Source organism: Catharus ustulatus, chromosome 6 (assembly GCF_009819885.2).
Source record: "Catharus ustulatus isolate bCatUst1 chromosome 6, bCatUst1.pri.v2, whole genome shotgun sequence".
Lineage (NCBI taxonomy): Eukaryota > Metazoa > Chordata > Aves > Passeriformes > Turdidae > Catharus > Catharus ustulatus.
In genome coordinates, this window is record NC_046226.1 from 34,444,986 (window position 1) to 34,458,802 (window position 13,817).

The 13,817-nt window shown below is 42.3% G+C and overlaps 1 protein-coding gene across 4 annotated transcripts in view; it reads right to left on the reverse strand.

Moving 5' to 3' along the window:
• The window catches only part of DCAF5 (DDB1 and CUL4 associated factor 5), a 65,669-nt gene extending 52,298 nt beyond the window's left edge, over positions 1 to 13,371 (reverse strand). Inside the window, exons 1-2 of one of the 4 annotated variants that reach the window (XM_033061585.2) lie at positions 13,130 to 13,371; positions 3,305 to 3,448 (exon numbers count right to left, since the gene is read on the reverse strand). In XM_033061585.2, coding sequence (XP_032917476.1) covers positions 3,305 to 3,448; positions 13,130 to 13,343 — 358 coding nt within the window. In that variant the 5' untranslated portion in view covers positions 13,344 to 13,371. Of the gene's footprint in view, positions 1 to 3,304; positions 3,449 to 3,835; positions 4,355 to 12,940; positions 13,045 to 13,129 lie in introns of those variants that run through there. The other 3 variants (XM_033061589.2, XM_033061588.2, XM_033061587.2) reach the window with 3 other exon arrangements.
• Positions 13,372 to 13,817: the final 446 nt, after the last annotated feature.

Here is a 13,817-nt window from a genome sequence, read left to right on the forward strand (position 1 = left end):
TATTTTTATGCTCTGCATATCTTTGTAGTTGTGATGTAGACTCATGAAGCTTTCCTAATGCACACTAAAGACAGAGGTTCAGAAGGAGCAAGATTTCATTTTATGATTCTTAAATGTTCAGTTGACTCAGTTTTCATTTATCCCATACATATTTCAGCTGTCTTAACAGTGAAATACGAGAAAGTTTCCCTTTGACTAGTGAAGATTTGCTACAGCCATTTGGTCCTTGCCCAGGCTCCTAGTAAAATCCTGCCAGCCTTAGATTACTGCAGTAGATCATCTTTTCCATGGTACAATAAACAAGTCATTTAAATGTAAGTGGTCATTAATTATATTTGGAATTGCCCATTATATATTATTACACACTGTTTTTACCTAGTAAAACTACTCTAGTGCCTACGTATTTCACCAGCAAAAAATGCTGCCTAGTTTCTCCAGTGACAAAATTTCCTCCAGCAGACACTCCTGGCTCTTCAGTCTCCATCCAGTATGAACAAAAGAATCATTCCAGTTGCCTGATTTCAGGCATCCAGTCATCATGGGATCAAATTCCCTTCCATCACAAGCTCCAAAATGGGAAAGAAAGAATGAAAGGAGAATGAAATAACCACTGTTTTCCTCTGTTCTGTGTGTGGGAGGAGAAAGTGGTGACAAAAATCTAACCACAAACCAGATGTTTCTGGTAAAGATCCATCCCTGCAGAGGACATCACTGCTGTTTAGCCCAGGGGGGGTCCCACTTACAGTGTTTTTACTTTAACACTGGAGACTTCATTCTCCATTGAGACTAACTGGGTCGTAATTGTGTACACAACTGTGTCATTTATAGTCTCTCTTATTTTGATAATTGCAGTTACAACAATCAGAAAGACAGGAGCAATCTGCCATTCCCTTCAGTTATACTTGCCATGGTGGAATACTGCAGAGCACATATAGAGGAGCACAGTTAAGGTGGCCTAAACCCCAAATCTGTCATATAAGAGCTAAAAAAAACCAAATTAAATTTCCTGTAGGTTTATTTCAGCTTTTCATATACCTAACACTGAGTGCAAAGAAAAAAAAGTCCCTGCAGTTTACTAGGAAGGAATCTTGCACTTCAAATGCTGCTCTACTCCTCTGTGTGTGAGAACAGAGAAGGGAAAAAATATTCTTCAGTGATGGGAACTTCCTTGGGACAATTTTTTCCTCCAGAGATTACATGCAAAACATTATCCACTCAGTTCCTGCCTTCCATTTTTGTAATGGCTACATGGGGTGCTTGCTCCTTCAAAGCAAAGAGCTCTGAAATTCCTTGGATGCAATCCAATTTGTACTGAAGTGGAAAATCCCTTCTCCTCTATTATCAGGAGTTGCTTCAGAGAAAGGTCATCAGATCCTAAGTCATTAATCATTGGCAATCATTTATTTACAGAATAAATTAAGTTCTGTGTGACTTGTGCTAGTTTACATATTCTAATTTTTGGTTTGGGGGGTTTTTTAAGTATTCCAACTTCTATGATTTAAATACAACTCCAAACTCAGGTGTGGGCGTAGGTGACAACCAGTAGATCTTAGAACCCACAATTCTTTCTGACTTTTTAAGAATCTCCCAGAACATCATTGAGTGAATAAATATAGCTAGCCCCATTTTACCAACAGAGATAAAACAGATGGTACATCTAGGCCATGCAGTAAAATGACTCTTTACAAGGGATCCAAGAGTCAGACTCGCAGCCCTTGCAGATGAGCTCACTGAATCTTGATGAAGCAGCTGAAAGACTTCCTGACTCCTCCAATGGAAATAATTTCTGGCAGAGTCACAGTGTTTTTATGCAAACTGGAGGAGGAAGAAGATACGAGAGCGGCCAGTTTCTCTGTGCATCAGCTGTCACAGCTCATCTAACCTGGCATCTTAGCAAAAGTCCACCATAATCACTTACATAATCTTTAACTGCAGGTGTTAACTTCAGTAACCAGGTACAATCAAGCCACTCTTCTACCTTTCCTGTGAAAACAGCAGCCTCTGACAGCAAAGCCCAATGGACACAGGGCTGAGTTGTACATGAGATAACACCATTCCAGCTGGTCGAGCAAGATTTGGCACACTTCATCCTTGAATATTCATGTAAGGTTCAATTTGTCTGAATTCAAACTAAAGTAAAAGAGACTCTGGCCCAAAATTCCACTGGAATGACTTGTGCAGATACATTCATTTGAGGATAGCATGTACTGCTATTTTTCTCATAAAACACAGTCCCCAGAATAAGAAGACAGGCACCACTACTTGACAGTCTAGGGATTTATTCCACCTGATAAGTAAAACTGAATCACTTCATTCTTGAAATCTGACACCAGCTGAAGCTTTGTCTTGTCTTTTTTTCTAAGGGATATTATAATTTTAACACAATACTGAAGCATGAGAAGTTTCCACCTTTCACATGCACTCAGAATCAATCTCTAGCATTGATTTATAGTTCACAGATCTTGGGTCAAAAAGGTAATGAAGGGCTTTGACCAAGTAGTCCCACAATAACCTCAAGTAGGTCTCACTGTATATTAATGGACATACTGATGAAAGACAGAAATTCTCTTCCATTCTGTGACCATGTCAGAGAGTGAAAACAAAGTACAGCAGAAAATGGCGCTTGACTGCATTATGCTCTTGTGCCTTTTTGTTCTCAATTTTCCTCCCTATCTTAACACTTTTAAAATCCAGTGGTGAAATGGACTTAAATTACAGAAACTATTACCCCAGAAAAAGGATATGTCCACTTGTTTTGCCTTATTTTTTAGAAAGAATTGAACTTTCTATTAAAAAGTAGATTTATATGAAAAAGAGATGAGAGCATCAAGGGTTATCAGAGCCCAATGTGCCAGCAGTTCTGAAAGGCAGAGGCTTACTTAGTAAGAACTGAAATGGGGTCTAAGAAAACATGATTCACCAATAGATGGCAATAGTCCTTCATGAGCCATCTAAGAGTGCATTGAAATCAGAGAGTAGTAGAAAATATTTTCAAGCATCAGGCTTGAGTGCCAGGGTCTGCTCTTAGTACATCTAAGAGGGAATAACAAAGACAATGTTTTCCACATCTTTAGCACAAATAGAGGCAGACTGGACCCAGGATTCTCATGATGGTTTGGAAAAAGACATGACAAAATTGAAAATGTTGTGCTAGCTAAAGTATTCCCTGTTCCCAAAAACATTTCAATTGCTGATTGAGAACACCTTCCGGATGTCATGTGCAGCAGGATCTCACTCATGGTTTCTACTCCAAGGCGTTCACAATATATGTTCATGTTAAATCAGGGTGCTCTTCTTTCCTTACCTCCTGAGAACACTTTTGTATTGCCACTGTTGAAAGCTAGGCAGAAAATGTTAGAGTGATGCTCCCCTTTCAGCTGAACTGGTTTGACTCTGGAGTGGATGGCTTCTTCCATATGCCATAGTAAGACTCGGCGGTCATCCCCTCCTAGAAGAAATAAAGGAAAAGTGCATTACTGCCTGAGCCATGTGTAAATTGATTGCAGACAAATTATTTAACTCTGCAGCTATTCATAAAAGGCTTTGCTCAAACCTTAATTAGCATAAAAAATACATGCCTTTTTGGATATATAGGCACACATTTACATTAAGATGTCATGCAGTCAGGTATTCAATTAAAATTAATGAAAACAGAGCAATCAGCAGGAAAAGTTTGAATTAAACAGCTGCCATTCTACCAACACATAGTGACAACCTATAGCAACCTGGAAACTCAAAAATTTACATGCCAAATTCGCATATGCATGTTGGCAAAATGCTTCTACACCAGCTCCTTGTTGCCAGCATTGCTTTATGTTATTCATAAAACACTAACTTTCTCCCCCGTTCACTGACAACCGTATATCCTCCCACAGTCTTTGCAAAGCCTTCATAGCATAGGTTGGCTCAGGACTGATAAAAGATTGAAAGATTTTACTGAAGCATTCAGAAGTCTTCAGCACACACTCTTATGCCAGGCTTCTAGACCTGTAAAGGTTAAGACAGATATTTCTGAGGTGAAGTCCTGACAAAGTACCTGAAGAAAGGAAGTTCAATTCTGGTGCTTTACATCTTGCTGTACTCCTAATGACTTGCCTACATGCAGTTCTCAGTTCAGAGCTCTATACATAAATACATTTAAGTGCCTCCTTCTCTGTCTGGCAAACAATTATATAGAAAATAAATATTAGACTGCTTGTGCTTCAACTGCATTAAGTTATTATTTATATTAGGAAAAGAAAAAATCAAGATGCTATTGTATTGGTCAGCATTCTCAGCAGCAATTGGGAATGCCTGAAAATAAAATCTGAATAAGGTTTATTCAAGTCAGATGCAAAATATTTTTGGTATCTGTCTTTAATAACAAATGAAAGAGAATGGCATTACAAGTGAAAACTGACACCAGAAACATGCTGATTAGAGTTAAAACATTTTACTGATTCTTTGCACAATCACAAGCCTGAACTCAGAGCCTTTTGAGCTGCTATCCAGAGGACAAAGACATCAAAAAGAGAAAAAAATAAACCAAAATTACTTGACCTGCTGTTTACATACAAAAAAGGTAAATGCATACATAGATTTCATTACTACTGTTAATCAGATTTCCTAGAACTTTTCACATCATATGTTGCTATTAAGAAATTTTCCCATGGAACTGAGTTATGTCAAACATCCTACAAGTAAACAGTGTCTCAGCCTATGAGTCTCCTAACAGATTTTATGACACTTTGACAGACAGTACAGTAGCATGTTATGATTACCCATGCTCCATGGAATTGTGTATTCCTCCTCCTGATTTTTACTTCATGCATCAAACGAGAGTACATGATACAAAGATTTGTGATGCATTTGATAGCTACTCAGAATGAGTCAAATTTGATGGATCCAACATCTCACAGTAATTTATGGTCAACTAAACTGATGGAGACCTGTATTTCTTCCTAGAAATAGGAGAGAAAGTTGGACTCTAGTGATTGCAGATGAGCTTGTAATAAGGAGACACAGAAACATGAGTGAGTGTTGAAACATGTGACCACATTATTCAAGTTAAGATTAAGAAGTAACTGTCACACTGAACAAGACAACTTCCCAAAGCTGCCAACCACAAGTAAGTAGAAATATTGATATACACCTGAAGAATGTAAGCAATATTCCTACTATATTTTTATTATGTCTAAAACTATGTTTTTGAGCTCTCACTGAGACTTGTTTTTGAGACTTGTTTTCTACACTAACGTCTAGGACTATGTTTTTCACACTAAATTCTAAGGCTTTTACTTTTTAAGGCACTTAAAACATATTTTTACTCACTTAAAACTAAGATTTATATGTCTACTTCATATCTATGCAACTTAATAATATTTCTACTTACTTAATATTGAATGTCATAATGTTATCACTACTTGAAAAATAATTTAAGCAACATTTAACACAGGTGAACACCAACATTGCTTCTATTGTACTTCATTTATTGCTTCCTGTAAAGGACATTTCAGGGCAAAACATAGTAACATATTGTTGTTATTTGTTAGCATAGCAAACCAATTTGCAAAAGCACTGCAGAAAGTCTACACATCCTCCTACCTAACAACACAGCCATCTAGGTGTCTCAACTCATAATCATTTCCATCAACCACTGTCCAGACACAAAAAAAAAAAAAAATTTACATACAGTATGAGTAGGATAATTTGCAACCTGTGCAGAAAAGTGTTTGATAGCGTGAAAAATTGCCACTACCTTCTCTTTTACAAGTTCCTATTCCTTAGTGCCTGTTTGCCTTGGAAACTACTTTTCCTATTGAATACAAATGTCTCCTTCTTCACAGACACTTGGTTCTCCATAAAACTTTGGTGGTGACACCAAATGGTTCCATATCTTAAGAGCTCTTAAATATGGTGGTTCCATATCTAAGGAGCTTCTAAACGTTCCCTACACAGCAGAGCTCTTCCTTCTCCATCTATGTATTCTCTTGCACATTCTTGTCTTTGAGAACTTCTACACCTGTTCACGCCACAGTTTTATTCCTCTCATATCCCACTGAGACATAAAAGTTTAACAAAATATAACATTAATAATATAATAATATAACATTAACCATGTTCAATGTGCGTTCTCTTCTAATTCCAATTCAGCTATTCTTGAAGTAATTATGATTCAAAGCCAGTTCCACCAGAAAATAAAGTTACCCAATGTGTTAGACCAATTTAGACAGAGAATTTTTGGCAAACAAGATGCTTCAGCAATCTCTACATCCTCACACCAGAGAACAAACAGTGCTAAGTTACAGGTAAGTTAAACCCAAGAAAAGGCAAGTCTTAATTGACTCAAACCAGCAAATGCAATCTCCATTACCCAAACTTGACTCTTACCCTGCAAGGGGAGAAAGGAGGGAGGTGCACATGTATGGGAAGGTATACAGGGAGAAGGTAAAAAAAAATATGAATATATAGGTTTTATGCTCTGTAGTAAGGAACTATGTTTCATCAGACACAAACTGCATACACATTATGGAACATAAGTTACAAGTCTGAGAATTATAGGAAACTTGAGGTCTGTAGCATTTGCTCCGTGCAGATTAATTAAAATGCTTTCAATTTATGGTGAATTTATTGTATATGTACATCAATTCTACAACTGAATCAGAAGCAACATTCTTAAAATAATATTGAGCTTATACCAACAGCAACAGGTTTGTCATATCTGGATAACCTGTATATACGGCTTCACATGCAAACACCTTAGCAAGGCTCCACATGTGGGTTTTCTGGAACTGAAGATTGACAGAGAATTTGTAATTTTTTCAGTCCATGGTGTGAGAAACAGTAAGTTTGACATCAACAATGAGGAAATAGTTTCACTTGCAACTTATTTTTTCCTAAACAGATTCTGCTTATGACTGTATGATTGACAAGTTGAAAAGTAAAACTTTGTGTGACCCAGCTAAGAATTACACAATGCCATTCTACAGTTATTTTTCAGAAAGGAACCACATTTTAAAAAGACTCAATTAGTCAACTTCAGTGCTTGTTACAGATTTGACCCTGCTCCTGTAGAAACATTCAAAGAGACATAAGAAGAAAAATCTATTTGGTTTAGACCTAAAACAGTCTGAAGAGGGCCAGAACATACTCCTGCCAAAAGTAAATCTAGTCCAAACAGTATCTGCATAGCTCATGAAACACACTTGAGTTCCTGTGTACTAATAGAAACACTTCTAAACCATAGCAGTCAGTACTGAAAAACTGCAGTTTTAGAGTGCATTAACCTTGCTGGTTGTGGACAAAGCTCAAGACCACTATTCCCCTTTATCTCCCATATAGCAGGTCCATTTGCTAAAGAACCCACATGGCAAGTGGGAAATACTTCTAAATCATAACATGAAAGATTAGTCTCATTGTATCAACTTCAGAAGTAGATGAATCACCGAACGCAGGACTGGATGGTATTTCAAGAAGCTGATCACTTAGCTGGCCTTGGTCAAAGGCAAAAGACCAGGTTCTGTCAGAATTATTCTCAGAAGATAAGTCTCAAGTTTGTTCTTAAAAAAACACTGCTGAGGTAGATTTCATACCCTTCTGAGGCAGCCTATTTCATTTCTTCATTATCCTTGCCGTTAGGCAGATTAGCCTATTATATCAAACCTGAGGGTGAAGTTTGCCATTACACATAATCTCACTCCCCCTTACCATGTGCTCTTGCTACTTTGCCTTCCAATTGGATTCAGTGGCCATTCAGGCACAGGGTAAGTTAAAGAAGTTGACCTGACAGAAAATCAAGTGACAAACAACTTCTCCCTGCCTATTCCATCCTCCTGACCAGTTGCTTCCATCATATCAGTTGCAGACTTTAAATTATGAAAGTGTCACAGTGCAAACAATTAAGAGGAGAAATAAGTGAATTAGTCACAGAATGATGGGAAAGTGCAAGATCAAAAAGCACCCTAAAATCTTTTTTCCTATAATTTGAGACCATTTCTGTGTCCTATTCCCAGCAGACAAAAAAAGAATTTACAACTTCACATAATAATTTAGAACACCTTTATGCAGCTCAGGACTTGCATTTCTACTCAGCTGTTCTTTCTGTAGACTAAATGGACCCCTTTCTTTCACTATTTTGTTCTTCTAGGCCTCTGAGCATTCTTCATACCCTCTTCTGAATTTTGTCAGTTTGGGAACATCTTTCTCAAAGTACAGTGCCCAAAACTGAGCACAGCACTCCATTTGAGGCCCCAAGAGCACCACAGCTTTACTTCACATGCTTTCTCATGTCTGATCATATTCATGTTGTGATATTTATGCATTTGGATCCTTTTCTACATGACTATGGGCTAGTGTCCATGGTATATTTGTAGAGTTGACCATTCTCATTCACATGCTGCAGATTGCACTTGTCCCTCTCAAAACACAACATTTTTTCCCATGAAATGTATCTTAATTAACTTGAACTCCAACTCCTATCCCCTGAAACTATTGCTGCCTGATCCTATTTTTCCTCAGAAATTTTATAATTTCTCAGACATTAATTAAAACATGACTTAGCAACTGAACCTAATATCCCTCACACAGAATTCTGCTTGATACAAACAGACTAAGATCAGAGCATCATTCCTTAAAACACACTTGATACACAGTCTCATTCAGAGGTAATACTCCACAACATTTGCTAAAGTCATCTCATTCCCCTGTTTTAGGCTCATGTTCCTTCAGATTTATGTAAAAACTAAATGACAGATGCATTTCCAGTACTTTCCAGCACTCTCACAAATTTAGGATCATAGAGCAGCTATTAACTTTTGCATTATCTGGTAGGAGAGGAAAAAAAGCCAAGAGAAAAAGAACACTAGCATGGATTAAGTAAGTCTCTGATTACAGTACTTCCCAGAAGTTATCTTGAAAATGCAGTGTAAAGTATGCAAAAAAAAAGTGGGAGGTTCTGATAAAGATACTCATGTTTGTAAAAGATAGCAGGCATGAGAAATGACTGTCAGATAAACAAACAGGAAAACATATCCACCAGACCTAAGGATGGGAGAAAGACTGTTACACAGACCAAGTAAAGCTGAGTTTTAAGAAGTCAAATTGCAGGAGATGCTTGGCAAATGTGAGGGAAGCATAAGTTGGTTGCATATCATTGCATGGTGATTTTAATTTCCATGCATGGACAGTCACATGTTTTGCAAATTTTTAAAAGAAAAAACCCCTATCTACCACATAAAGTATTGCAAAGACACATTTTGCCAATAAAATCTTTTGACTCCATCCAGAAGCAAGTTTTAACCAATTTCAACCCACTTAGACATTTTTTATGTTAAGCTTTCCTCTTCCCTTGTGTCATTCTACAGCTAGCTTTTTTTCTGCTTGTCACACAACATTTTCTCCTGAGTGTCCACCTCCTCCTGATTATTTCAAATTTTTAAAATTCTTGTCCTTATGTCAGTCCCTTCTTCTAGCACTTCTGTGTCAAAACATTAATCTCTGCCCTTCTTCCCCTCTATAAAGTGACACTGTTGAGTTTCACACAGGTACAGAAAGAATCTCCAGACTGTCCCCCAATTCAATCAGTGGACCTCAACTTTTTTACTTTGAAACATGGTTAAGAACAAAAATAAATACTATTAAACATGTACTTTCCAACACAAAATTCGAAGAAGTTAAGATAGCAAAACGTTTCAAACATGCTTCTGGAGGGCCTGCTGAGGCTTGTCTACACTGAAGTTCTCTCCAAAATCCTAACAGGAAAATTATCTCCAACTGCAATATAAACCCTGTTTAAGCAGTTTGAATTGTTTACTGAAACAGTAATCATTAGCCTTACAGACTTGCTTCTGTGAGACACATCTAAAAACAAAATAATAAGTAGGACACATACCCAAGGAAAGCATTCCAGCCAAGTGATGAGAATAGCACTTACTTGGAAGCAGGCTAGTATTTCAATGGCATTGGTATAGCCACTATGAATGTACTATATCAGCTGTACTTAAAACAGCTCTAACAAGGTTAACAAGGTCTGAGTTGTTAACAAGTCAATCAGCCAAAGCAGACTTCTCTAGGTTAAGAATATACATATTACTTAAGACTGAACGACTGAAAAGACTGCTTGCACTCTCCCTTTTCATGCACTCCAAGATACCTGTTAACTCTCTTAACTGCTATAAGTGCAGTGGGAAGCACCCAATCTCATCCTTACTTCTGTATGCTGACTGTTTTGAGAGGAGACCCTCATGCCACCAATTCTAAGGCTTTATCTGCCTTTGGAAGCCTTTTAAAGCAACTCTTCTACAAAACTTCAGAGTGGAGGCAGCTTACACTCTACCTTTCTTCATTGCTTTTCTTCTTGCTGTTGCTATTTCTCAGAGCTTCAGAATCAAGTATGAGGTTTAAAAGGAATGCTTTGAGTGTAATTTTAATGAAGCTTAATCTTATAAGGGTGTGAAATTCAACAGAGTATCCATAAATATTTGGACTTCCAATTTCTTCCTTTTGACTGAAGAACAAAGCACCTACCTGCTGTTGCTATGGCCCGCAAAGCATTCTAGATGTTATGGTCATGCATAACATGAAACTTTTTTTAAAAAAAGTTACTATAATTGAAGCTCTTAATTTTCTCAGGGGCATGAGTAGAAATTCAGAAATTCAGACTTAAGGTAATCTGTTCTTGGTTATCCCAAATTTGTGCACTGCTAGCACATGTAATTTTTATTTTTTTATTTTTTTTTATTTTTTTTATGGTGGTAGAACTCTAGTAGCATGCATATACTACATATGGAGGAAAACCTTATCCTCTTTGAACATTCTGAAGCTCTATGAAAAGTTAGGAAATTGAAGACTGGACATGCACATCCACTAGATATGAACTCTGCCTTCATTCTCTCACTGAACCTACCTTGATTCAAGCAGTTTGGACAAAATTAATTCTTAAAAGTCCATTCCAGCTCTGGACTGTTCACACTTCTGCCTAAAGAATGGATGTCAGCATAGGTAAGTGCAATGATGATACGGCAAGACCTTTTTGAGCAAGAGAGAAAACACTGGTGGTGTTTCCATCACTTATTATGGAAAAGAAGAAGAAGAAGAAGAAAGATACTTTTGAGGTCTCTGTAGCACTTTATATGTAAAAATACATCATTCTACTTTCTACTGGAGAAGGACCAGTACAAACCAGTACGACAGCTGGCACAAATGGGAGCTTTAGAATGGGTGAATCAGCATTCCCTTCCAATACACATTCATGTTTATATACATGTATATGCATGCATGTATGTATGCACACATATATTCACAAGTTAAATGGATGCATATCTCAGAAATTGCATGTGCATAAAGATAAAAGAATCCCTAACAGAAACCCTAAGAACCGCCTTGGACGCTTCAGAAATCACTGGACATGTGCTTGCAACTTTCTTCAGGTAAGAATGTTAAATTTAGGAAGGTTTCAGCGCATCAGCTTCCACTCCATGTTTATACAGGGTTTCTATTCCGCCCTTGCTTAAAAGTAACCAGTCATAAAAACTTTTTATTGACCGCTCTTTGAAGTTGTTACTGATACCACTGAGTGATACAGTTTACCGCTGCTCAGACACCACGACAAGGCAGTACACTGTCCGCTCAGCCATGCCCCCGTCACATTCCTCAGTAGCCCCTGTCGCTATTTACAAGGTGGACAGGGAAACCGAGGCCGTCGGTAAATAACCAGGTCAGCGACCTCCTCGCTAGCGGAGACCACTCTCCACACAGCTGCCAAGGGCCTCTGCGATTCCCCTGAGGGCAGCTGCCCCCACGACGGCGAACGGGCCTTTCCCGCTGCTGGCCCTGGGGAGGGACCTGTCGGCAGCCCCAGCCGCGGGACAGCAGGGGGAGGGGGGCCGCTCCCTCCAGCCCGCTGTGCCGGGGGGTAAGGGGCGCCCGGGACACATCGCCCCCGACCGCGGCCTGCAATGGACACCGCGCTCGGCGGCCCGGCCCTGCCCGGGGCGGCGCGATGCGAGCGGTCCCTCCGGGGCCGGCAGCCCCCTCCCGCCGCTCCAAGATCTCTGCCCCCTGGCAGAGGAGCGCAGGGTCTCAGGGCTCGGCGGGAGAAGAACGCCGCGACCCCTCAGCGCCCGAGCCCCCGGGGCGCCGCGGGCGGGATCGGCCCGCGATTCCCCGGCCTGTCGCTAAGAGCCGCCCGAGGAGACCGCGGCCTGCAGCGCCCGGCCAGGCCCCGGCCTCAAGTTGCCTCCTTCCCCTGCCGCCCCTCGGAGCCCGGAGGCGGGGAAGCAGGAAGAAGCACCTGCGCCAAGCGCTGCTGGGGTGGGGGGAGGCAACCAGCCGGCCACCGAGCCTCGCAGCCCCTCCCTGGCTGGGGGTGCAGAGCCTTTCCCCGTCCTCGGTGTCGCAGCTGATGTCAAGCCCTCGCCTCCCTCCTACCTGACAGCATCCCCCACCCCTACGGCTCCCTCAGCCCCGGGCAGGCAACAGAGGGGACCTCAAGTCAAAACCCGTCACCACAAATATATCCCCCTCTTCCACAAACGCGCCCTGCAAGGGGAGGGAGGAGAAACAAAACAAAACCCGACTCCCCTCCCCCAAAAGAAGATGGGGTGGGGGTGGCCCCAAAGTGACCAGTCCCTCGATTAAAGCGATGCGGTTCCCGCCGATGCCGAGCGGTACTGCAGCCCCCCCCGGCCAAACTCGGGGCCGCCGCCCGCCCCCGGCAGCAATTGCTGACCCCCGGCCCGGGGCACGGCGCTGACAAATGTCACCCGGTGCCCACAATGAGCGCCGCGGGGCTGCTCCTTCTCCGTCGTCGTCCCCCCAAAATAAGAAAATCCTCTTTTAAGAGGAAAGACACTCGAGCCATCAAATAAAAGGGCACCCCTAGCTCACACCCCCAGCGCCCGGGAAACACTCTCGTAAAAACTTTGTCCAGGGCTCCCCCCCCGATAATAGTAGAATTTAAAACCTGTCAACCATTTTAGATCCCTGCTTGAGAAAACATCATTCCCGGGCACCGGTGGATTTGGGAAACGGCTCTTGAGCAGCGCTGCCGCGGCTCCCCTCCCCCGGGCCGCAGGGGAGGCGGCCGGGGAGGAAGATGCTTCCTGGGGAGGGGGTGGCGGGAAGGGGCGAGGGACGGGAACGTTCGCTTTACCTGAGACCAGCCACTGGCCTCCATTGTTGGAGAATTCAATGGCATTGACACAGCCGAAGTGGCCCAGGAGGTCCTTCTTGTAGAGGTTCCTGCAGCCCCGCAGGCGTCTTCGCTGGAAGTCTTGGGTGAGCAGGGGGTCCCCCTCCAAGCCCCGCTGGGACAGGAACCCCACCACCGACCGCATGCTGCCCCCCCGGCTGCCTCTCCTCCTCATGCTGCCGCCTGCGCCGCTCCCCGCCGCTCCTTCCCCCGCCGCCCCTTCCCTCGCCGCCGCCTCCCCTCCCCCGCTTCCCCCCTTGTTATGGTTATGATGATTTTTCTTTAGCCAGCCATGGCAGAGAGGTGTTAGACACTCCGCCGCTTCCTGATCCCGCTGGCTCCTCCCCGCTTCCCTCAGCAGCTGATCCTCAGCTGCAGCCCGCGCCTCCCGGCCCGGCTCTAGCGTGGCGCCGCCGCCGGTTAACTCGCTGCTGGAGCGGCGCGGGGGACAGACACACTCGCCCCTGCGGGGGCCGGCAGCGATCGCCACTCCAAGGATCTCCTGGGGCAAGGACACATTCGCCGCTGCGGCGACTTGCAGGGGGCCGGACACACCGGGGACCTTTAGGGGGAAGGACACGCTCGCCACTCGGAGAACCTGCCGGGGTACGGGGGCACCGGTCACTCGGAGGAGCCGCGGGAGGACGCG